This window comes from Podarcis tiliguerta, assembly GCF_965153285.1.
Source record: "Podarcis tiliguerta genome assembly, chromosome: 3".
Taxonomy (NCBI): Eukaryota; Metazoa; Chordata; class Lepidosauria; order Squamata; family Lacertidae; genus Podarcis; species Podarcis tiliguerta.
Window position 1 is genome coordinate 101,569,088 of NC_139536.1, and position 23,205 is coordinate 101,592,292.

A 23,205-nucleotide genomic window follows, 5' to 3' on the forward strand; every position below is an offset into this window, starting at 1 on the left:
AGCAAGCCCAAGAGGCTCAGTGGTTTAGACCACAGCGCCACCAGCATCCCTCCAAAATACTTTTACCTTAATGCATTGTAAGGCAAAGCAACAAAAGGTTTGTACCATTAGAAATAACTTCCTGATGGGATGAGCCTCTCAGTTGTGGAACAGGCTGCCCTGATTGTGGTTTTTAAGCAAATGCTGAAAGCTACCTATCAAGAGATGCCGTGGCTATGGATTTCCTTCACGGGCAGTGGGATGCACTTGGGCCTCTGAGGAGCCCTTCTCTTGTTTTAAGTGTAACCTAGAAATATAATGCATGAAACAATCAAGGTAGCACAAAAAAATAAAGGGAGAAGAGAAAGAACTAGCTGGGGACATCGATGCCTAAAGCATCCCAACTGAAAGAGGTCCCTGCTCCTGCCAACCTAGCAGTTCGAAAGCACATCAAAGTGCAAGTAGATAAATACGTACCGCTCCGGTGGGAAGGTAAACGGCATTTCCGTGCATTGCTCTGGTTTGTCAGAAGTGGCTTAGTCATGCTGGCCACATGACCCGGAAGTTGTACACTGGCTCCCTCGGCCAGTAAAGCGAGATGAGCGCCGCAACCCCAGAGTCATCTGCGACTGGACCTAATAGTCAGGGGTCCTTTTACCTTTTACCTCGTGTTTCATACAGGATCTATTCCGGAGGCCCGTCTGTAACGTGAGATGCCCACAACTCGAAGCGCTGTGTCTGCGCAGGCGTGTGACGCGATTTGGAGCTTCTGCGCATACGCGAGCGGTGAAACCCGGAAGTAACTCATTCCGGTACTTCCGGGTTGCCACGGTACGTAACGCGAAAAGATGCGACATGAAGCAGATGCAACACGAGGCATGACTGTATATTTTTTAGGAGGAAAGATTAAACAAGAGTGTTGTGAAGCCTGCCCAAAAATAACCAAAGCCAAGTTAAATAGTTGCTTCCAATTTTTTTTGTAATAGCTGATGAAAAAACAAAGGAGAAGGGAGAAGGCTGATCAGGTCACTAATGGGATAAAAAGGAGCCGGCTGCCACTGTCCCTTTAAAACACACTTAGGAAATTGAAGGGCATTACAAAAAAGACAATTAATGCACCTTGATTTTGAAAAATAAATCCATTTTGAGTGCAGCAATACCATTACCATCCAATGTACCATAGCACACTAATACTTCAAAGAACGTGAACCTAGACTACTATTAAAATCTGTATTGTGGAAAGACGGGGTGGATTTCTGCAGTATGGGCTTCCAGGTGACCGTTGTTTCTTTTATTATTTCAGCATTTGTCCTGATTTGTTTGCACAAAGTTTGGGGAGAGGTTAGAAAAAGCCAGCTATTTATCAAGCATTCCTCCCAATTTGTTTGCAAAGGAAGTTAGATGGCATTGTTTCAAAGCAAGCATTTTCGAGTCCCTTTTCCAATCACGTTCCTTATCACAAATAGTCTGGGGTTTGTTTGTTTCTTTGGAGTGGGGGATGTGTTATACAAGAGGATCAACACAGCATTTAATTGCACAACTTGAATTGAACAATATATTGATTGCATCTCATCTTAAAATAGCAGTAGCCTGGAAGCACCCACATTTTAAGGAACATCTCCCTTGCAGATGGCAAACCTTGAGTTGCAGGACTGCCAAGATCAGCAGAATGTGACCCGTGTTGAAAACATAACTGTTTTCTCCTGCTCTGGAAAGAAGGAACTGAACCAATGGAATCAAGTTACAAGAAAGGAGAGTCCGACTAAACATCAGAAAGAACTTTCTGACAGTAAGACCTGTTTGACAGGGGAATGGGCTCCCTCAGAAGGTGACAGACTCTCCTTCCTTGGTGGTTTTTAAGAAGAGCTTGATTGGCCATCTGCCATGGATGCTTGAATTGAGATTCCTGCATTGCAGGGGGTTGGACTAGATGACCCATAGAGGACCCAACTCTGCAATTCTCTAAGTCTCAAAGAGTTTGTCATTCCCCTTACTAAGCACACAGAGAGACACAGAGTCCAATCCGATGTAGTTTCATGCTAAAAAAAAACCCAAACACATTCCCTAGTAAAAGACTAAAATTACTACAGTACTTTAAAGTAGAAAACCAAGTTCTGTATCTGAGACGTCCCCCATAGAATGACACAACATTCACATTTCAAAGAGAAAAAGTCACTCCATTTCAAAGGGAAGAAACGATTCCAAGTCAATCTCAGCAAAACACCCACCCTTAAAACACACACACACAATCCATGAGGCTTCACTCTTCTGAAAGGACATCCACGGAGCATGAGAAGCTGAGCTAGAGCTCAGCTCTGGAAATCTGTTCGTAGGCTTCATGCGAGATACCCAGGCTGCAATCCTAACCACGTCTGCTCAGAAGCAAGCCCCACTGAATTCAGACTGCAGCCTTAGCTAGTACTTGCACACTCCACCTGCAGCCTAGATGGCAAGGTCACTGCCTCTGAGCGTGTTCAGGGTGCCTTCCCTTCTCAAAGGAAGCACAGCTCGCCCCGACACAACCCCTAAACTGCAGGGCTGAGTTTCCACAACAGTGTGCCCTATGGGACCTTCTGGCGCTGCAAAGAAGAAACGGAGCGGCGCTCTCAGTTTTACGCAAGGTGTGGGGGGCGGGATGGTGCTCCACAAGTTTAATAAGTAAGTTAATAATGATGATGATGATGATGAAGTAAGGTGCGGGGGAGCCCGAGGAGGGGAGGGGAACATTGAGGGGGGGAAACATTGTTCTTCCCAGTCCCCTTAACGTGAACTGAAAACTTGGGAGGCGCAAAGAAAAGCGGAGAGGATACAGCGAAGTTTCTTTTGCGCACGAAGCAAAGGCTGGAGAGGCAAAGCGAGGCGACCCCAGGGAAACTTTGCGGCGAAAAGGCGGACCCAAACGAAGGCAAATGGGAGCCGGAGGGGGCGGAGAAGAAGGGGGACCCCCCTCCCTGACCCTCTGCACCGCGATGGCGAGGGGAAATACCTGGCACTGGAAGCGTGGCGCGCGGGAAAAGGGAGCTGCTCCGTGGAGCAGCTGGCGGCGCCCGGCGCGCGTGGCGAGTCCCCAGGACGCAGCGCGGCTTTGGCAGGCGCTCGCCGGCAGCCCCGCAGCAGCGGCAGGAGGAGGAGACACAGAAGAAGGGCGGTCCTTCGGCCTCCCGGCTTCCCCCCCACCGTCTCCTGCAAGCCCCACATTGCGGGAAAGGAGGCGCGCACGGGATGCTCGCTGCGGGCCCCCGGACCGATGAGGAAGGCCACGGGAGATGCTTGCCCGGAGAGAGAGGGAGAGAAAGAGGAGAGGTGGCAAAAATGTAACGCGCCGCGCTGCGCATCGTGACGACGCAGGAGTCAAGTCCCACAGAAGTCAAACGCTCCGAAGTTAAGCTGCATCCCCTACGTTTAGAGCACGGGACTTTCTCTCTCTTTTAAAGGAACTTTAGTTTCCTCCCTCGCAATGCTACAATTCCCAGCACCCTTTAAAAACTACAGTTCCCACGATTCCTGGGGGGGGGGGGGGAGGATAGGCTGTAGTTATTGCGCTGGATTTAGGGTTCCCCTGCAGAGACTGATGAGCCAATGGGGCCCTAAGTAATAACAGCAACTTATATTTATATGGATACCTACTCAATATGGGGGGCGGGGGGGAGAGATTTGGCCCTGGTTCAAGGCACCATATTACAAAAGTTGGCCACTACAGCATAGGAGCCAATTCCTAGGGGCTGAGGTCCCCCCCCCTCCATAAATTATTTGAGGATGAGCATTGCCATCCAAATTGTGCATGTGTGGTTCATCTTGTGATTGATTATGTGGAGCGGGCTCCCCCCCCCCATATAATCTATTCAAGTTGGCCCCCCTGCCTGTGCCCATTGTTATCCCTGACTAACAACTGTGCTGAGCTGGGTGTGTGGTTGATGGGAACTGGTGGAGGACCACAGATTTCACCCATCCCTACCTTAGGCCACGTTAAGGGACGTGGGTGGCACTGTGGGTTAAACCACAGAGCCTAGGACTTGCCAATCAGAAGGTCAGCAGTTCGAATCCCCGCGACGGGGTGAGCTCCCATTGCTCGGTCCCTGCTCCTGCCAACCTAGCAGTTCGAAAGCACTTCAAAGTGCAAGTAGATAAATAGGTACCGCTCTGGCGGGAAGGTAAACGACATTTCCGTGTGCTGCTCTGGTTCGCCAGAAGCTGCTTAGTCATGCTGGCCACATGACCCTGAAGCTGTATGCCGGCTCCCTCGGCCAATAAAGCGAGATGAGCGGCGCAACCCCAGAGTCGGCCATGACTGGACCTAATGGTCAGGGGTCCCTTTACCTTAGGCCATACTTCCTTCATCCTTTGGGGATGCTATTTTCCCCTGTGACAATACCTATAGCCCACTATCATGCTTTGGCAAGCTGGGGGAACCGCTCAGTGACAATGAAGGAAAGTGGGGGTAAGGCAGCAATGTGCCACTTGTCAATGAGCAGTTCCTCAGCTTGCCAGAGCAAGATTATAGACTAGAGGCATCATCACAGGGGGAAATAGCTCTGGAAATTTACCTAGCAGCGCTTCAGGAGGATGGAAACCTGGAATCAATAATTCTGTGCAGGCAAGTGGTGCTGATCAGAGAGAGAGATGAGAGTCCTTGTGTACTGAGAGCGTTTAGTCACATTCCCACTCTGCTCTCATGAATAATGGAAACATTTCCTTCCCCCTTCTTTTGTATCTGGATGAGGGAGTGCACGTAAAATGCCGAACTCTTCCAGACTCTCCACTTCCCTGGAGAAGATGCATTACCCAGTTCAGGCAGATGTCCTACAGATACACTTGTCTGAGTCCCACTGAACTCGGTGGGGCTTGCTTTTGAGGAGACATGTGTAAGCTGTCTTCTGGATGGGACAGCATTGTTGTTGTCAATTTGATTTATTATCCGTCCTTCACTATAAGGTCCCGGAGCAGGTCGCAACAACAATGCAGCAGCTTACACAACATCTCTAGTATTTGCTCTGTCAACAAATGCATAAGGAGGCAGACGATGAAGGCAAGTATATATGCCTAATACGGCACAGCCAGCCTCAGAATGCAGCACCACATCCCAGTTTTTCTAGATGAAGGGCCAAGCTGGGCATGACTCTTATTCCCACCTTTAGCCCTTGCACATCTATTTTTAAAACCATATTAAACAGTGCCAATGGATGCTTTCCTTCCATTGCAAAAAGGGCAAAAAAAGATAGAAAAGTAAAGGACCCCTGGACGTTTAAGTCCAGTCAAAGGTGAAAATGGGGTGCAGCACTCATCTTGCTTCAGGCCAAGGGAGCCGATGTTTGTCCACAGACGGCTTTCTGGGTCATGTGGCCAGCATGACAAAACCGTTTCTCATGCAACGGAACACTGTGACGGAAGCTAGAGCACACAGAAATGTTGTTTACTTTCCCGCCGCAGTGGTACCTATTTATCTACTTGCACTGGCGTGCTTTCAAACTGCTAGGTTGGCAGGAGCTGGGACAGAGCAACGGGAGCTTACCTGGTCATGGGGATTCGAACTGCTGACCTTCCGATCAGTGAGCCCAAGAGGCTCAGTGGTTTAGACCACAGTGCCACCCGCTTTAAAGCCCACCACCATGACACCATGGGGTCTCAAATTTCAGCTGTGTCCTGTGCGGTGCCAAAATTTGGCGGCCCCTCGCCCCTCACCTTCCACCTCAGAGTTGTGGTACTCTTGAGGCTCTGCACTCCACTAACCCAGAAATAGTACCTCAGGTTAAGAAGTTTGCTTCAGGATGAGAACAGAAATCGTGCTCTGGTGGCGCGGCGGCAGCAGGAGGCCCCATTAGCTAAAGTGGTGCTTCAGGTTAAGAACAGTTTCAGGTTAAGAACGGACCTCCGGAATGAATTAAGTACTTAACCCGAGGTACCGCTGTATAGAAAATAATCGTACACAGACAAAAATGCTGACAGCATTAAGGTAAATTCAGCAGCACAACATTTAAAAGGCATATTAAAATCGGAGTGTGTGAATTAAATGGATATACAAGAATACGCAGGGATTGTGGTTAAAATAAAGGAGCCTTGCAAGGGGAAGGAGGGAAGTCGTTGAATGCATTGGTATACTGAAAGATTTTAATTGTGGAAATGGCTATTTGAAAAACTGTTAATAAAAATTATGTACACTAAAGGAGGAAATATCCACACAGTCATTAAAGGAGCTTTAAGGCTCTTTTCTTAACGCCTAATTTCCATCCCGGATGGGCAAAACCAGAGCAACAGCCCCTTTAGCAATAGGGGCTGGACATGGCTCCTTTAGATCATCTTTGCTATCTTGTGTGTTTATGACACACAAGCTTGTTTTAGACAGACGGATCTCGCTTCCCTATGATAAAAATCATGTCCACTTGCAAGGAAACATATGAAGCGCAACAGCATTAAGAGCAAACCTAACAATCAAGCCGACCTCCGTAAAACGGCATCATAAACAATAGCACAGTGATGGAGAAAGAAAGCGGGGCCAAACCACAAAACGCTTTAATGTTCTGCAATAATTAAAACGAAAAGTCCTGGGACTTGGTCCCAATGTGAAGCACTCCTGCTGCCGGGCAAAGACGCAATTCCTTGCAGCCATTCAATGCACAGACAGTAAACATCTGAGGAGTTGTCATCTTGCAGTGGAGGCTTTCTAGGGTTGCCACCTATCAATAATAATAATAATAATAATAATTTATTACTTATACCCACCCATCTGGCCAGGCCTCCCCAGCCACTCTGGGCAGCTCCCAACAGAATATTAAAAACAAGATAAAACATCAAACATTAAAAACTTCCCTAAACAGGGCTGCCTTCAGGTGTTTTCTAAAAGTCAGGTAGTTGTTTATTTCCTTTCCTTGACATCTGATGGGAGGATGTTCCACAGGGTGGGCGCCACTACCGAGAAGACCCTCTGCCTGGTTCCCTGTAGCTTCCTTTCTCACAGTGAGGGAACCGCCAGAAGGCCCCTGGAGCTGGACCTCAGTGTCTGGGCTGAACAATTGGGGTGGAGACACTCCTTCAGGTATACTCGGTCGAGGCCATTTAGGGCGTTAAAGGTCAGCACCAACACCAACACTTTGAATTGTACTTGGAAACACACTGGGAGCCAATGTAGGTCTTTCAGGACTGGTGTTATATGGTCTTGGCGGCTGCTCCCAGTCACCAGTCTAGCTGCTGCATTCTGGATTAATTGTAGTTTCCGGGTCACCTTCAAAGGTAGCCCCAGGTAGAGCACATTGCAGTAGTCCAAGCGGGAGATAACCAGAACATTCACTACTCTGCTGATACAATCTGCAGGCAGGTAGGGTCTCAGCCTGCGTACCAGATGGAGCTGGTAAACAGCCACCCTAGACACAGAATTGACCTGTGCTTCCATGGACGGCTGTGAGTCCAAAATGACTCCCAGGCGACGTACCTGGTCCTACAGGGTTGTCCTTTATTTCAGTGTAAAATATCCAGTAGGAGAGAGCAAGAAGGAATTGAAAGTGAGCCTCCTGGGGGCAGTGGGAATAGCACTGGGACGGTCCCAAAGAAACCACAGTTCCCAGAATTCCTTGGGGGAAAGTTTAAATCATGGGTCGGCAAACTAAGGCCTGTGAGCCGGATCAGCCACGATTGCCTTCTAAATCTGGCCCGCGGACGGTCCAGGAATCATCGCGTGGATTGCCAGCGCACTCGTTCTTTCTCTCTCCCTCACGCAGCAGCGGCACCTCCTCCCTCCCTCCTCCTCCACCACCGCCAACCCCTGCAGCTCGCAAGACACAGGAGCCGCGGTTGGCTGAGGAGGAGTTTGGATTTGATATCCCACTTTATCACTACCCGAAGGAGTCTCAAAGCGGCTAACATTCTCCTTTCCCTTCCTACCCCACAACAAACACTCTGTGAGGTGAGTGGGGCTGAGAGACTTCAAAGAAGTGTGACTAGCCCAAGGTCACCCAGCAGCTGCATGTGGAGGAGCGGAGACACGAACCCGGTTCCCCAGATTGTGAGTCCACCGCTCTTAACCACTACACCACACTGGCTGAGCGCCCCTCTCGAGCGGCCGCCATTTAAAGCAGCCCCTCTCCGGAGCCCTTTCATGTGCTGCTCATTGTCCCTCGCTCATTCTTCCCCTCCCCCCAAAAAATATAGTCCGGCCCCCCACAAGGTCTGAGGGACAGTAGACCAGCCCCCTGCTGAAAAGTTTGAAAACCCCTGGTTTAAATGTATGGCACGGATGTGACCAGGAGGGCCAGAATATGCCACAATAAGGCAAACCACCTCTCCTTGCAACCAGTGAGCCCATTTCATGAGTAAGCAGTTCGCTGAGCACTGAAGCAGCATTGCTTAATCAGAAAATAATAATAATAATAATTGACACGGCTCGTTCTTAGCCCAGAAGAGTTTTGAAGTGCAGAAGGCATTCAAGGGAGGAGCGGGAAAAATCAATCTTTCTCACATTTGTACTGCTTTTTCCCCTGGAAGGTATTGGTGCTGTAATAAGTTCTGTTCTCTAAAGAGACCTCGGCGGAATTGAGAACAGACTTCTTTGTAACAATACAGGATTCACTGACATCTCGCAACTGTTGTAAGAGTAGCTTTGGGAATCGTGCGGTCGTGCTCGGAATATGTTCGGGATGCACGGCGAGCTTTAAGTGCCGCGTCAGCAGTTTCGGGACTGGTTAGGAACTGTTGCGATATTCATATAAAACAACACTGGAAACAGAACACTTAGATGGATCTCATGAGGCACGCAAAGTGCTGTTTAGGGGCAAGCCTCCTTTGCTTAAGAAAAAATATGTTGGCCTTCCACTTACTTAAACTCTGCAGCTGTATATTGTACTTAGTTATAACCTGCACTGTAAAGATCAAGTATCTGTATTAGACAGGGGAGTTGGGCAATGCTAATGATTCACAATTATTATTACTATTAGTATTATTAGAATTCATGTACCGCCCTACACCCAGAGGTCTTAGGTCGGTACACAGAATAGAATCAGAATATAAAGCCACAAAATATATAATCAAAATAAAACAACAACCCGATAACTGCCACCCAACACATTTTAGAAGGGCATAGGATGTCAAATCAATTTTGATTGAAGGGGAGGAAGACAATGCAAGATATTACGCTCTCCACAGCGCATGCTTAATGCTCCCATGGCGAGTTATCAAGTGACTCTTGTGTCACTAGCCTAAAAAGAACGCCCTTTTCCTAGGTGTGACATTTCCTAGGTTTTCCTTTTCCTAAAGTGTAAGCAGAATCCACACTCACTTTCCTTCACTGTTACAAAACAGTGGGTGGAGTCATAAAGACGCCCAGAAGGGCTGGCTGAAGCCTTTAAATTATTCCCAATCTTAATCTTTTAAATGTTCCCTAAGACTGTCAGGGAGCATTACCAGTGCAGAATGCAGATGCTGATGAGAAAGTCTACTTACATCTCCATCCACTTCTCTCTCACTCGCTGAATGATCAAACCAAAGGAGATTGTTGTGCCTCTGGAGCCCTAGTGACCAAGGAGCCAGCAGAGGGAGGTGTCACAATGAAGGGCGTGTCACAAGGACCTCCGCAACCTAGCAACCACCAGCACTCAACTGACACTACTCTCAACTGGCACTACTAAGTTTCCTTATATGGCTTTTAATCCACGTTCAGCTTTTTACAAGTATGTAAAATGAAATCTGCATGTGCTGTAGAGGGAAGTGAGGAGCAGATGGGGCTGGTCCACCTTGGAAGGTAGTCCACTTAGGAGAAGGAAACCTCTGACCCTAAACTTCCACTGCCTTGCGGCTATACACATCTGTGAGAAAGGCTTCAGGAGGAAACTCCATGGAAAAACCCATACCTGCTGCCTTGTGGGACATCTTCAGGAGAAGGAACAGCTAAGGAGTAAGCCCTACCAAATCTGGAGTCCCTAAGATGGTTGTATGCCTCCTTCTGACAACTCCTCCACAAAGCTGGTGTGAAATGTGTTGCTCTGCTTTCCTTTGGACCACATCAGTGAAACTGAGAGGGTGGTCTTGTTGCTAGGGCTTCCATATACTATGGCCAGGTGTGCTGGTCTCGGGCGGTTACCGTGTGGCGTGGTCCGAGGCAGAAGTGGGGTCCAAGGTAGGGAGTCGGGCGTGGTCAGGAACTCTGGCAGAAGAGCAGGACAGGGCGCAGGCAGGAACAGGCTACCAACAATGTTGCTCCCGCAACCTGGGACTGGGCTGACTGGCCTTTATCTCCTCTGAGGCCTGGGGCGGTCCAGGCCCACAGGTGACTCGCCTCCCCTGGCCTGGAGGCGAGCACTCCGCCTGAGAGAGCTTAGTTCCCTCCGCCTCTCTGCCTTGAGCCTCTGCAGCTCAGGAGAGGCTGGAGGGTTACCGGACCCAGAGGCAGCCTCACCTTCCCCTGACAGGGCTGGGAGAGGAGCACCTGCAGGCAATGGGTCCTCGATCACCTCCGGAGCCAGAGCAGATTCAGCTGGTGTCTGCTCCTGAAGATCCAGCACAGGTGAGGGCCCTTCAGATTCAAGCCTCTGCCCCGGCTCAGCCAGCCCTAGAGGCGGGGACTCCTGTGCAGGCTGGGATTCCTCCGGTTCAGCCTCTGAATCAGATTCCCAGGCCATCACACCAGGCTTGTGCCCGGGTAGGTCACTTTGGTGCTACTAATGTAAAATTACCAGATGTTTTTCAAAGAATCCGGGGACTTTAAGGTCTCTTCCAAGTCTTACGGTTCTAGGACTTCAACAAAAACTTTTCCTCTGCACTTTTCCCATTTATTTGGGGATATATATATTCTCACTACATACATCATTATGCAACAGCCGGAGCACATCAGCGGAGACAAATTAGCTGAACGTAAGCAGCACTTTGATGAATAAAGTGACTGAGTGGCAATTAAGTCAAAAAACACACGGAGCCCATTAAGACAACATGCATATCTATTGCCAATAAGCATCCCTTCTGCTCGGCCTGAGCGGCAATCTTTGAGTGATTTTGCAGCCGTCTAATTTCTTTTGTCTAGTCATCACCGGCTTCGTTGGCTGGGAAGTATTAGGAAGTCTTCACGCCACATTTGGCGGCATCTCATTATGGCGCATTGTAAACCAATCCGCGGAAAACGAAGGCTGAATCTCGTCAGTGATTGGGGTGGTTGTTGTCTCACTGGCTCGTCTGTTCCTCGTGATTTAAGTGCACCGTTGTAAAATTCCGCCTGGCGTCATTGCTTTTGTCGCCGTAAAGTTGCTTAATGCCCCATTGTAGAAGATGGCTCATGATCCTGGCCAAGAGCAAGCAGGCCAGAAGGACGGCCTATAAAGTCCTTGACGCAATGGTTTCATATGCAGGTGGTTGTCGTTGAAAACGGAGACAATTGCCGTGCTTGCTCCCCACACACCATTGTCTGAGAGGCTCCTTCTTTGCTTTCACACTCCCTCCCAGCCCCCTAGAACAGGGGTGGGGAACCGTTTGAGCCTGCTAGGCCAAGATACTTATCTCCGGCAGCCCCATGAGCCACATTTGACAGGTGGCAGGCATGCCAACTCCAGAGGGTCTTCAGCCTTCCCGGAATGCCCACTGGCAACCTCAAAGGAATGGGGGGGCCTTGCAGAGGAGGCGGAGATCCAGCGCGGCACAGTGGTTAGAGTGTCGGACTAGGACCTGGGAGACCAGGGTTTGAATCCCTACACCTCCATGAAGCTCACTGGGTGACCTTGGGCCAGTAGCTGCCTCTCAGCCTAACCTACTTCACAGAGTTGCTGTAAGGGTTAAAAAGGAGGGAATGAGCATGTACTGTTTTTTATTCATTGATTTAATTTGCACATTCGGGGGGGGGGTGGAATCGTGGAATATAAATGCAATAAATGACGGAATAAATAAATAAGCAAATTGGATTGCTGGGATAGCTCAGTTGGTAGACTCTGAGTCTCAGGGTTGTGGATTTGAGCCCCACATTAGGGGAAAGATTCTTGCATTGCAGGGGGTTGGACTAGATGGCCCTTGGTGTCCCTTCCAATTCTACAATTCTGTGATTCTATGATGCAGGGGTCCATGAACTCAGAAGTTTGGGAAACCCTGCATTATAGGAGATGATAGATAGATAGATAGATAGATAGATAGATAGATAGATAGATAGATAGATAATGATGGGGTATAAGGGTTAACTGAACAAATGGCTTAACCTTGGTCTCTCTAGTCACATTATCACCTAAAGTCTCAGGCAAATAGATATTTCCCAGCCCTCATAGGCTATGTAAAGGTAAGGTAAAGAATCCCTAAAGGCGACTATGGGGTGCGGTGCTCATCTCACTTTCAGGCTGAGGGAGCTGGCGTTTGTCCACAGACAGCTTTCCGGGTCATGTGGCCAGCATGACTAAACTACTTCTGGCACAACAGAACATCGTGATGGAAACCAGAGCGCAGGGAAACGCCGTTTACTTTCCCTCCACAGCAGTACCTATTTATCTACTTGCACTAGCACAGGGGTCAGCAAACTTTTTCACCAGAGGGCCAGTCCACTGTCCCTCAAACCTTGGGGCGGACGGGCGGACTATATTTTGGAAAAAAAATGAATGAATTCCTATGCCCCACAAATAACCCAGAGGTGCGTTTTAAATAAAAGGGCACATTCTATTCATGTAAAAACACGCTGATTCCTGGACCGTCCGCAGGCCGGATTTAGAAGGCGATTGGGCCGGATCCGGCCCCCAGGCCTTAGTTTGCCTACCCATGCACTGGCATGCTTTTGAACTGCTAGGTTGGCAGGAGTTGGGTCAGAGCAACGGGAGCTCATTCCGTTGCGGAATTCGAACCACCGACCTTCTGATCGGCGAACCCAAGAGGCTCAGTGGTTTAGACCACAGCGGTTTAGACCACATAGCGTCCAAATCGGCTACGTACATATTACTGGCTTGAAATGCTGCAAGGTTGTTTTTCTCTCTGCTGTCTCCAACTCCCATTTGCATTTTACTGTCCACACCAGAGAGGGACTGGGCATGACTTCCCCTGGCATGCGTTGCCCGTTTTGTTTCCCTTCACCTGAGCTTGCCCAACTCCCGTTCTCGAAGTTGCCCTCTGCGCATGAACCGGAGCTTAACTGCAATGCGGATGCGCCTTAAGTTTCCCATTCAGACTAAGCCCACGAGATGAGCTCTGCGCAGGACCACAGCCACCCACGCCCAACCGACCCCTGGGACTCGAAAGAAGGATGTGGAAATTAAAACAATTCATTACATTCCAAACGGACGGCGCAGTCATCAATAAATAAATGCCTCGGGTGCAATCGTCGATATGGATCTGTTGAACTATTCAATAATTAAATGTAAACTGTCTGAAGAGAATTATTAATTATTTTCATGTATTATTCAGCTGCCATCGCTTCTGAGACAGTGATAGTCTGGAGGGGTGTCCCAAGAACCAGGGGGGAGGAAGTTCAACCCAGAGAGAAAATGAGAGATGCATTGCTAAAGCAGAACCAGCCGGCATAAAGCAAGCTCTGTCTGGGATGCTTGGCTTGGTAGGGAAGGGAATTCGTATAAAAGCAAACAACGGGAGATTCCTCTCTATAGCAGCGCTAGAGGCACTAACTTCAAGAGATTTTGTGCTCTCTCTGGTGGGCATTCTTGGAAATGCAACCCAGCATGTCCAGTAATGTAAAAGCACCTGATTCTCCTCACATTATGTCAAATGAGGCACAACAAAACAACAACCACCGATTACAAAAGCAACCAATATAGTTAATTTTGGATTTGTTTGGATTTTTTGTTTGTTTTTGTGTGTGTGTTTGGTTAAGGTTTCTCCTGGAGGAAAGTCTTTACGTTGGCAAGCGGTTAAAGGAAATTTGCAAATACCGTATTTTTCACTCTATAAGACGCACCAGACCACAAGACGCACCTAGTTTTTGGAGGAGGAAAACAAGAAAAAAAATATTCTGAATCCCAGAAGCCAGAACAGCAAGAGGGATCGCTGCGCAGTGAAAGCAGCGATCCCTCTTGCTGTTCTGGCTTCTGGGATAGCTGCACAGCCTGCATTCACTCCATAAGACGCACACACATTTCCCCTTACTTTTTAGGAGGGAAAAAGTGAGTCTTATAGAGCAAAAAATACGGTAAATACAGTGGTACCTCGGTTCTCGAACGTCTCCATTGCCGAACCTTTCGGAACCAGAATACACAGGGGGATGTTACTCCAGACAGGAGGACTTCCTGTCACCCCTGGTCTGGAGCATCCTCCCCCTGCATGTGACCAGGTAGATGGGTGTGACCCTGTGAGACCCTTGTAAAAGGGCCAGTCACGCAATCATCTTCCCTTGCTCTTCTTTTGCTGCTCTCTTCTAATACTGATGCATTTGCTGTGTGCTGGCTCTCGGTCAGCAGCACATGGGCTCATCCCTCACAAAAGGGTGATTCCACACCTTTCTCTGTATCTGTAACTACAAGCTAAAGCCTGCCTTCAGGATCCTACTGTCAACTGAATGTAAGTAAACTTCTTATTACTTTTAAGAAAAGACTGTTGTGTCTTTATTCTTTTTAAGAGGGAACAAAGGGGATTTACCAGGAATAATCCAATCTGGACAAGCCAGACTGGATTGTTTAACTAAAGAGATTCAGTTGAGTCTAGCTTCCTGCAATATATTGGGGTATGTACTCTGCTACTGACACTCTAGCATGAGTGAGGAAAGATAATACAGTGGTACCTCGGGTTAAGTACTTAATTCGTTCCGGAGGTCCGTTCTTAACCTGAAACTGGTCTTAACCAGAAGCACCACTTTAGCTAATGGGGCCTCCTGCTGCCGCCATGCCGCCATAGCACGATTTCTGTTCTCCTCCTGAAGCAAAGTTCTTAACCCGAGGTACTATTTCTGGGTGAGCGGAGGCTGTGACCTGAAGCATATGTAACCTGAAGCGTATGTAACCCGAGGTACCACTGTATTTAATCCATATATCCTCCCCTACTATCCACAACATTCCCACACTTTTCTCCCCCTAGGACTAGGTCATGTCCATGCCATGCATCCAAAGCATATACCTTCCCCCAAAGAATCATGGGAACTGTAGTTCACCTCCCACAGAGCTACAATTCCCAGCACCCTTAACCAACTGCCGTTCCCAGGATTCTTTGGGGGAAAGTCATGTGGTTCAGATGGAACAAACAGATGGTGTGTCCGAGACCCTAATGATTTCCTGTACTTTGCCTTTCCCCTAGCCTGCTAACAGATAGCATTGCCCCCTTGTGGGTAGGTAAAAAAGTAAAGGTAAAGGATCCCTGGAAGGTTAAGTCCAGTCTAACTTGACTATGGAGTGAGGCGCTCATCTTCGCTTTCAGGCCAAGGGAGCAGACAGCTTTCTGGGTCATGTGGCCAGCATGACTAAACCGCTTCTGGTGCAACGGGACACTGTGATGGAAACCGGAGCCCATGGAAATGCTGTTTACCTTCCCACTGCAGCGGTACCTATTTATCTACTTGCACTGGTGTGCTTTTGGACTGCTAGGTTGGCAGGAGCTGGGACAGAGCTCCCCTGTCGCAGGGATTTGAACTGCTGACCTTCTGATCGGCAAGCCCAAGAGGATCAGTGGCTTAGACCACAGCGCTACCCGTGTCCCTGCCCCCCTTGTGGATAGTGTTGTTTTGGCTACATAAGACTAGGCACTCAGAACATAGAGTTTGCTGTTAGTATGCATTCTGAATTTACGTTAGGTATCAGCGCCAAAAGCGATATTTCTAAGATATAGCCAACATTAAAGTGCAAAAAGGCTGTGCATTATTAACAGTGTTTGGGAAGAGGGGGTTATTTCTCTGTACAGCAGTTGCTGATAACCTAAGGAAGAACCACATACTTTAAACGTACCTCCATGCCATTTAAAAGACGCTCATTCTGTGTAAATATTTCTAGAGCTGAGACAATAAGGGGCAATTACATTTCTGTGCCCATATACTGACATGTAAAAAAATAAAAAGGCTTGATGGTGGAGGAACAAGTGATCTGATTTTTTAAAGTCGTGCTATTATTTGCAAACCAGACAATGCAAGACTGTCTCTTCATTAGTACCATTCCCAACCTTTCTTTCACACTGTGCGGTGTGCATTTCGAAGCTATTCTGTGTACCTGTCCCTGTGTGCCATGTCCCAGGCAAAAGGAAAGGTGAACTTGCATCCTTCTCTTCGTATCTGCATTGCAGCATTATACAGATCCTTCTCTTTCCCCTCCCCATGTTCTGCTCTCAGAGGGCAGAACAGGGTCGTGCGAAATCAATTTCAAGCAAAATTGACAATGCAAATGTTTTCTTTTGCACATTGCAGCCTGGTGCAGCCTTTGACATTGATTAACTTAAAGTTAACAGGAACTTAAGACTTGCATGCAGAGGTTTCTAGGTTCCTTGCAGGGTGATAGTGGGTGGTTAGGGAGAAAATAAAAAGAGCAATTTACAACAATGTTGTCAAAGGCTAGAGAGACCTCCTAGGCTTTGGGGTGATGTGTTGAGCACTGCTATAATTTGAAGTGATGGATGGATACTAAAACGTTACAGCACACTTTATTTCAAAGGACAGTGGGTGGTAGTCAACTCAATTTTACTCAGAGTAGGTGCATCAAAATTCATGGACCTGACTTAATCGTGCTCATTAATTTCGGTGGCTCTACTCTGTTTAAAATCCAGTTGAATGCCATTCTGTATTTTTCTGTTCTTACTACATGTAAAGGTTGCCTGCAGCTGAACTTATTTAACAAAACCAATAAATAAAGTAAATCAGAAAGTATTTCAAAGTATGCTTGGGTGGAGATTTATTCACAGGTATGTAAATTTCCCTTAACAGATCACTGGTCCCAACAAGCTGTTAATGGAGCAAGCAGATCACCAAGGGATTGTAGAATTGGAAAGGGTCCTGAGGATCATCTAGTCCAACCCCCTGCAATGCAGTAATGTGCAATTGTCCCAGTCGGGGATATTTTATCACTCAGCAGTTAAAATCCTTCTATAATACTAAAGAGTTCCTGGTCACCCAGGTATGTGAGGTCTCCTTCAAATGTAATGCAGTTGCTACTCAACAAAGGACTTTTAAGCTCAGCCCAGGCTACTCAGAAGCCAACCCCACTGAATTCAATGGGACCGGCTTCCATGCTAGGGCTGCCATACATTGGGAAATTCCTGGACATATCTGGGATTCTTCCGTCGGAAATAGCGACCGGGTGGAATTTCCAAAAATCAGTAAAAATGGCTGGGGAAACCTGGGCATATGGCAACCCAAATCAGAAGTGATGAGGTTTTTTGGCAAATTTCCTAAAAAAATAGCTTTAAAAAAATCAGGGGGGGGGGGGATTTTGAAGAACTTTGCACCAGAAAAGCTCAACCACCTTTTGAAATATGGCAACCCTGTGAATCCAGGAAAGTCTGTGCAGGATTGCAGCCTGAATGCAGGAATAGCATGGAACCAGTGTGCAGTCACATGAGCCAGCTGCTGTGTGTGCGTGTATATCACTGCATAAACACACACAGGGGACACATGTACATTCACACACACACACATCACATGTGATAGTCTAGACATGGATTGCACAATGCTGTCTGCACAGGAGTCCTTTTGAGACAGGGGCCCTGTCCTGTTTTAACAACTTACACATCTCAACTGTAAACCACATGAACTGCTTACCAGGAAATTTGTACATTGCTTGGAACTGAGCTTACTTTATGCGCCCTGAGGACACATGCCTCCTGCATCAGTTATTTTCGTTTAGATACCAATAGACCAGGGGTTAGCAAACTTTTTCAGCAGGGGGCCGTTCCACTGTCCCTCAGACCTTGTGGGGGGGGGCAGACTATATTTTTTGGGGGGGGGGATAACGAATTCCTATGCCCCACAAATAACTCAGAGATGCATTTTAAATAAAAGCACACATTCTACTCATGTAAAAACACCAGGTAGGCTGCACAAGTAACCCAGAGATGCATTTAAAATAAAAGGACACATTCTTCACATGTAAAGACACGCTGATTCCCAGACTATCTGCGGGCTGGATTTATAAGGCGATTGGGCCAGATCCGGCCCCCGGGCCTTAGTTTGCCTACCATGCAATAGACTAACCATCTTTCCTTTGTTCCTGGTTACCATACATTTGGTTTGAGCTCTGTCCAATAGGCAGTAGTTCTACACTTGCAGAGGCGCAGATGCTTTCAGATTGAAATGAACCAGAACAATGTACTCTATGTTGGATATATAACCATCCTGGGAATATTTGACAGCAGGGGGAAAATATTTTCTAAATAGCAAAAACTAAAAACAATCTCAGATTAGAATTCCAACCCTAATCTCTTTCAGGGATATGATAAACCCATATGGAAGCAGCTTTTTATTTCAAAGTTGTTGTTTCCTTTCCTCCACCAAAGCTACTGTAGAAAATGAGTGAAGAAGCATTTCTCCAAATAATCATACACATATTTATCCTGCGGCTAATATAAAGTGCCTACAAACAGCAGAGAGACATGATAGCAAACATACAGGGTTTAAAAAGGGGGGGAAATAAAGAAGAAGTCCACAAGATCACCAACTCAAATGCATACCTAAGCAGAAGAAAATTGGTCAGCTATAATTAATTTTTTAAAAATTGTTCAATGGAATCATGATCCTTTCAAAACCACACTGTCACCATTGTTCCTGACTGATATCTGGTCTTCCTTTGCCTCATCCTGATACAAACATTCAACTGTAGGCAGCTCCTTTTAGATCAGCTTGTTTGCAAAGCAGCTTCTGAACAGGTCCACGCTTGCCCGATGGAAAGTTACTCCTTAAAGAAAGGAAAAAACCACTCCCGCTTTCTCGGTGAGGAAACCTTCCCAGAGTCTCCCAGGCCTCTCTATACTTGCTTGACGCTGTTCAGCAGGTCTGTGAGCTCGCTGATGTACTTGATGGTGTATTTCAGGGTCTGTATCTTGGTGAGAGGCTGACCCCTTTGGCTGTAGACGGGAGGCAGGTAGTTGCGAAGAGTGTGCAGCGCTTCGGCCAAGGTCCTCATCCTCAGCTTCTCCCTTTCGCTGGCCTTTCTCCGGCGCTGAACGGACATCCTGACTTTGGAGCCCTTGGCGAGGGCTTTGCCCTGGCCAGGTCCTGGGAGATAGACAGGAGGAAAGTCCATCAGGTTATAGCTTCTGTTGCTGCTGTCGCTGCTGCTGCTGCTGGCACAGGGCATCTCCATCACAAGGGGACAAGGCGAGGATGCATAGGATTCGAAGGAAGGGGATGGAGAGATGCTCTGGGGAGAGGAGCTCTGGCTGAGCTCCAGAGGCCCAGTCTTCCAGTCCCATGAGGAGAAGTAGGAAGAGTTCTCTGACTCCGCGCTCCCTTCCATGCTCACCAAAGCCTGGCCCGATTTGTGGCAAGGGGAAAAGCGGGAACGATTTCCTGTCAAAGCTGCAAGCGGGGAAAATCTGTGGCCTCCCTGTCTGCGGAGACCCTTTTATGATAGAGGGAGGGGTGGCGTAAGAAGTGACAAAATGGGAAACGGGGAGGGGGCCAAGGTGTGGGGAGGATTCAAAGGAAGGCAAGTGCCAAAATGGAAAATGAACTCCTGGCGGTGTTACTTTCCTCTCTATGATAATTATCAACCTTTGGCTAAAACCCATTTAAGCTAACAGGCCCTAGTGAGAAAGAAAAGTGGTGGTGGTTGAGGGGGAGAGATTATCATCTTGTAGCAAAACCAATCGAGCCTTCTTATCTACATTTAACAGTGTCTTGGGGAATAACTGGCAGTGGGAAAGGAAATCTAGAAAATGGGCCACAGGATCAACACCTAGGTTTCAATTTTATTTGACTGGATTGGATTTAAAGTGGTAATTTGGCTGACAAGGACACGACGACAACAAACTCCTATTACAGACCCTCCCAGTGCTCCTATTTCCTGGTTTAAAGAAGCCATCCCAGTTTCTGATTTGATCCCACAATGTTCCATTTTTCCGGTAAGGTAAATGTAAAGGGACCCCTGATCGTTAAGTTCAGTCGCGGACTTCAACAAAATAGTATATATATATTTAAAAGTGACTATGGTGCTTCATGAAGAATAAATCAGTGTTAGGAATTTATTTTGTAGGGCTAAAAGGTAAAGGTAAAGGACCCCTGACAGTTAAGTCCAGTCGCAAACGACTCTGGGGTTGCTGCGCTCATCTCTCTTTAATGGCCAAGGGAGCCAGGGTTTGTCCGCAGACAGCTTCCGAGTCATGTGGCCAGCATGACTAAGCCACTTCTGGCAAACCAGAGCAACACGGAAATGCCGTTTCTCGCTGGAGCGGTTCCTATTTATCTACTTGCACTTTGACGTGCTTTCGAACTGCTAGGTTGACAGGAGCAGGGACTGAGTAACGGGAGCTCACCCCGTCATGGAGATTTGAACTGCCAACCTTCTGATCAGCAAGCCCTAGGCTCTGTGGTTTAGATCACAGGGCCACCCGCATCCTTCATTTTCCTTAGGATGTCCCTATTTTCACTGGAGAAATGTTTTCCTGGAGAACCAGTTCTCACTGGAGAAATTCACTGGAGTCATCCGAACTCTGAGCCATCTGAAAGCAGTCCTGTATGGGGAAGGTTTTTTAAAACTGTTTTATTATGTTTTTATATATGTTGGAAGATGCCCAGAGTGGAATGGTATGTCCCTATTTTCACTGGAGAAATGTTGGAGGTTATGCTGTTGAATAAAATATTCCTTGTGGAATTGCTTCCAATGAAATGTGTTCCCCTATGTCACCCTGCCCCCCACAAACGCAGAGTTGATTCCCCACATTTTACTCCCCAAATATACCAAACTGGAGGGATGGAGAAATGTGTTTCAGATTTTTAATGTTTTCATTGTCTTCTTTCTGGATCTAAACATTCTAAATGTCCATCACGTTGAACATTCCTTTTAAAAGCACACACCAAAAACAAGCATTAAAAGCCTTCCAAATTATTATAACCCCTATACAGCACTTGAAGCTCCTTGCACAAAACAATATCATAATATGCAAATATGTTAGCTTTTAGAGGCAATATTGCCTTTTGCCTACCCACCACCACAGAATAGTACAGATGTTCTACTTAGAATAATTTTCTCGTATTGGTCTGAATGGCTTGGTAAAATAATGGAATTCTTTCTGAAGGCATTTCGATCAATCCCATTATCTACATTTAGCAGGAACAGTAGTGTCACATTATTTAGACAGAGCTTGGCTGACTCTTTCTAGTGAATGTAGCATAATGGTTTAGGAGACTACAGCCGCTGTCCTTTTTACCTGGGAGTAAGTGCCGCTGAACTCAGTGGGGCTTACTTCTGAGTAGACATGCATAGTTCTGTACTATAGGTTGGGATGTCTCTGGTTGAAATTATGTCTTTGCTCTGAGCTCACTCAGGGCTTCCGTTAACTTTTTTTTTTTTACAGCTCCCTCATCTGCAATGCAGACATGAGAATAATAGCTTACCTACCGGAATTGCTGCAAGGATTTTAGATTATTCATTTATTTGGAATACTTCTACCCTGCTTTAGGGCCCTGAGAGGCTGTCAAAATGAAACCTTGTACAGGAACAAAAATTACGCTGTCTCCATACACACCATGCATTAAAAGCATGCACCCAAGAATCCCAGGAATGCTGAGGTAAACCACAATTCCTGGGTTCTCTGGGGAAAAGTACAGTGGTACCTTCAGGTTACATATGCTTCAGGTTACAGACTCCACTAACCCAGAAATAGTGCTTCAGGTTAAGAACTTTGCTTCAGGATGAGAACAGAAATCGTGCTCCAGCGGCGCAGCAACAGCAGGAGGCCCCATTAGCTAAAGCAGTGCTTCAGGTTAAGAACAGTCCTCCGGAACAAATTAAATACTTAACCTGAGGTACCACTGAAATGTGTTCATCCTTGTTCCTCCCTAGTGTCATAGCCAGGCAGCAGTTCCACCTAAAATCCTCAAAAGTAAGGGAAGGAGTCAGCCAGAACTCAGCAAACTGATTATGAAAGCAGCCTTCCTTTGCTGGTATTTACCAAAAAGCAGCTCCCAAGCTGAAATGCTGGAGTTATCATCATAATCATCAACACCATAACTACCAATAATAATAATAATAATAATTTTCATGTGGTCTTTCCTCTCCATGTTGCCCCCCTTTAAAAAACTAATATTTTTTTTAAAATGTTTTTATTAAATATTCTCTTGGGTTACAAAGGTCCGTACAGCGTCTCTGCTTTCAGTTCATAGATTTCTTTCTACAGATCATTCATATTCAGCGTGAGACACAGGCATTATAGTCAATATAAAGTTGGGGAGAAGAGAGGTGGAGGGAGAGAGCTGGGAGGAGAGAAGGGGGTGGTGGCTAACTTTCGTTCTTCTACATAGCGTTTGTGTGTCAGCGTCACACGAGTAGCTTCTATTTCTGTTCATTTCTTGGTTTTCGTTGGCAGTGAGAGAGATGGGGGGGATGGGACTGTGTTGCCCTTCTCATACTAAGCAGGTACATTGTTGTTTAGTCGTTTTGTCATGTCCAATTCTTTGTGACCCCATGGACCAGAGCACGCCAAGCACTCCTTTCTTCCACTGCCTCCCGCAGTTTGGTCAAACTCATGCTGGTAGCTTCGAGAACACTATCCAACCATCTTGTCCTCTGTCATCCCCTTCTCCTTGTGCCCTCCATCTTTCCAAACATCAGGGTCTTTTCCAGGGAGTCTTCTCTTCTCATGAGGTGGCCAAAGTACTGGAGTCTCAGTTTCGGGATCTGTCCTTCCAGTGAGCACTCAGGGCTGATTTCCTTCAGAATGGATAGGTTGGATCTTCTTGCAGTCCATGGGACTCTCAAGAGTCTTCTCCAGAACCATAATTCAAAGGCATCAATTCTTCGGCGATCAGCCTTCTTTATGGTCCAGCTCTCACTTCCATATGTCACTACTAGGAAAACCATAGCTTTAACTATACGGAGCAGATACATACCCTCCAACATTTCTACAATGAAAACAGGGACACTCCGTTCCGGCTCTGGCCGGGGAGGGTGGGGTATAAATAAAATTTACTATTTTATTTATTTAATTATTATTATTATTGTTATTGTTGTTGTTGTTGTTGTTGTTGTTATTATTATTATTATTATTATTTTACTGTTCATACCCCACCCTTCTGACTGGGTTGCTCCAGCCACTCTGGGCAGCTTCCAACATACATTAAGATGTAATAAAACATTTTTAAAAAACCTTCCCTATACAGGGCTACCTTCAGATAACTCTATACCTTCCAATATTTCTCCGATGAAAATA

General features: G+C 46.9%; 2 protein-coding genes and 1 long non-coding RNA gene across 7 annotated transcripts in view; all 3 read right to left on the reverse strand.

The window, feature by feature from the left end:
* Window positions 1–23,205, reverse strand: part of LOC310673482 — a 214,663-nt gene that overhangs the window by 140,665 nt on the left and 50,793 nt on the right. The gene's annotated exons all lie outside the window — the stretch shown is intronic.
* Window positions 1–23,205, reverse strand: part of KCNS3 (potassium voltage-gated channel modifier subfamily S member 3) — a 442,125-nt gene that overhangs the window by 47,682 nt on the left and 371,238 nt on the right. For 3 of the 5 annotated variants that reach the window (XR_014508959.1, XM_083431691.1, XM_083431693.1), the window contains exon 1: window positions 2,966–3,043. The exons of 1 other annotated variant lie outside the window; for it this stretch is intronic. The gene's annotated coding sequence lies outside the window, so the exon portion shown is untranslated. Of the gene's footprint in view, window positions 1–2,224; window positions 2,422–2,965; window positions 3,044–23,205 lie in introns of those variants that run through there. One more of the 5 variants, XM_083431689.1, reaches the window with a different exon arrangement.
* MSGN1 (mesogenin 1) lies at window positions 18,385–19,858 on the reverse strand. The gene has a single exon (XM_083432351.1). The coding sequence runs from the start codon at window positions 19,290–19,292 to the stop codon at window positions 18,801–18,803; it is 492 nt and encodes a 163-aa protein (XP_083288477.1). The 5' UTR covers window positions 19,293–19,858; the 3' UTR covers window positions 18,385–18,800.

Bases quoted from the DNA above. Each gene is read 5' to 3' on its own strand.
- MSGN1 (XM_083432351.1), bottom strand. From the start codon at position 19,292: ATGGAAGGGAGCGCGGAGTCAGAGAACTCTTCCTACTTCTCCTCATGG.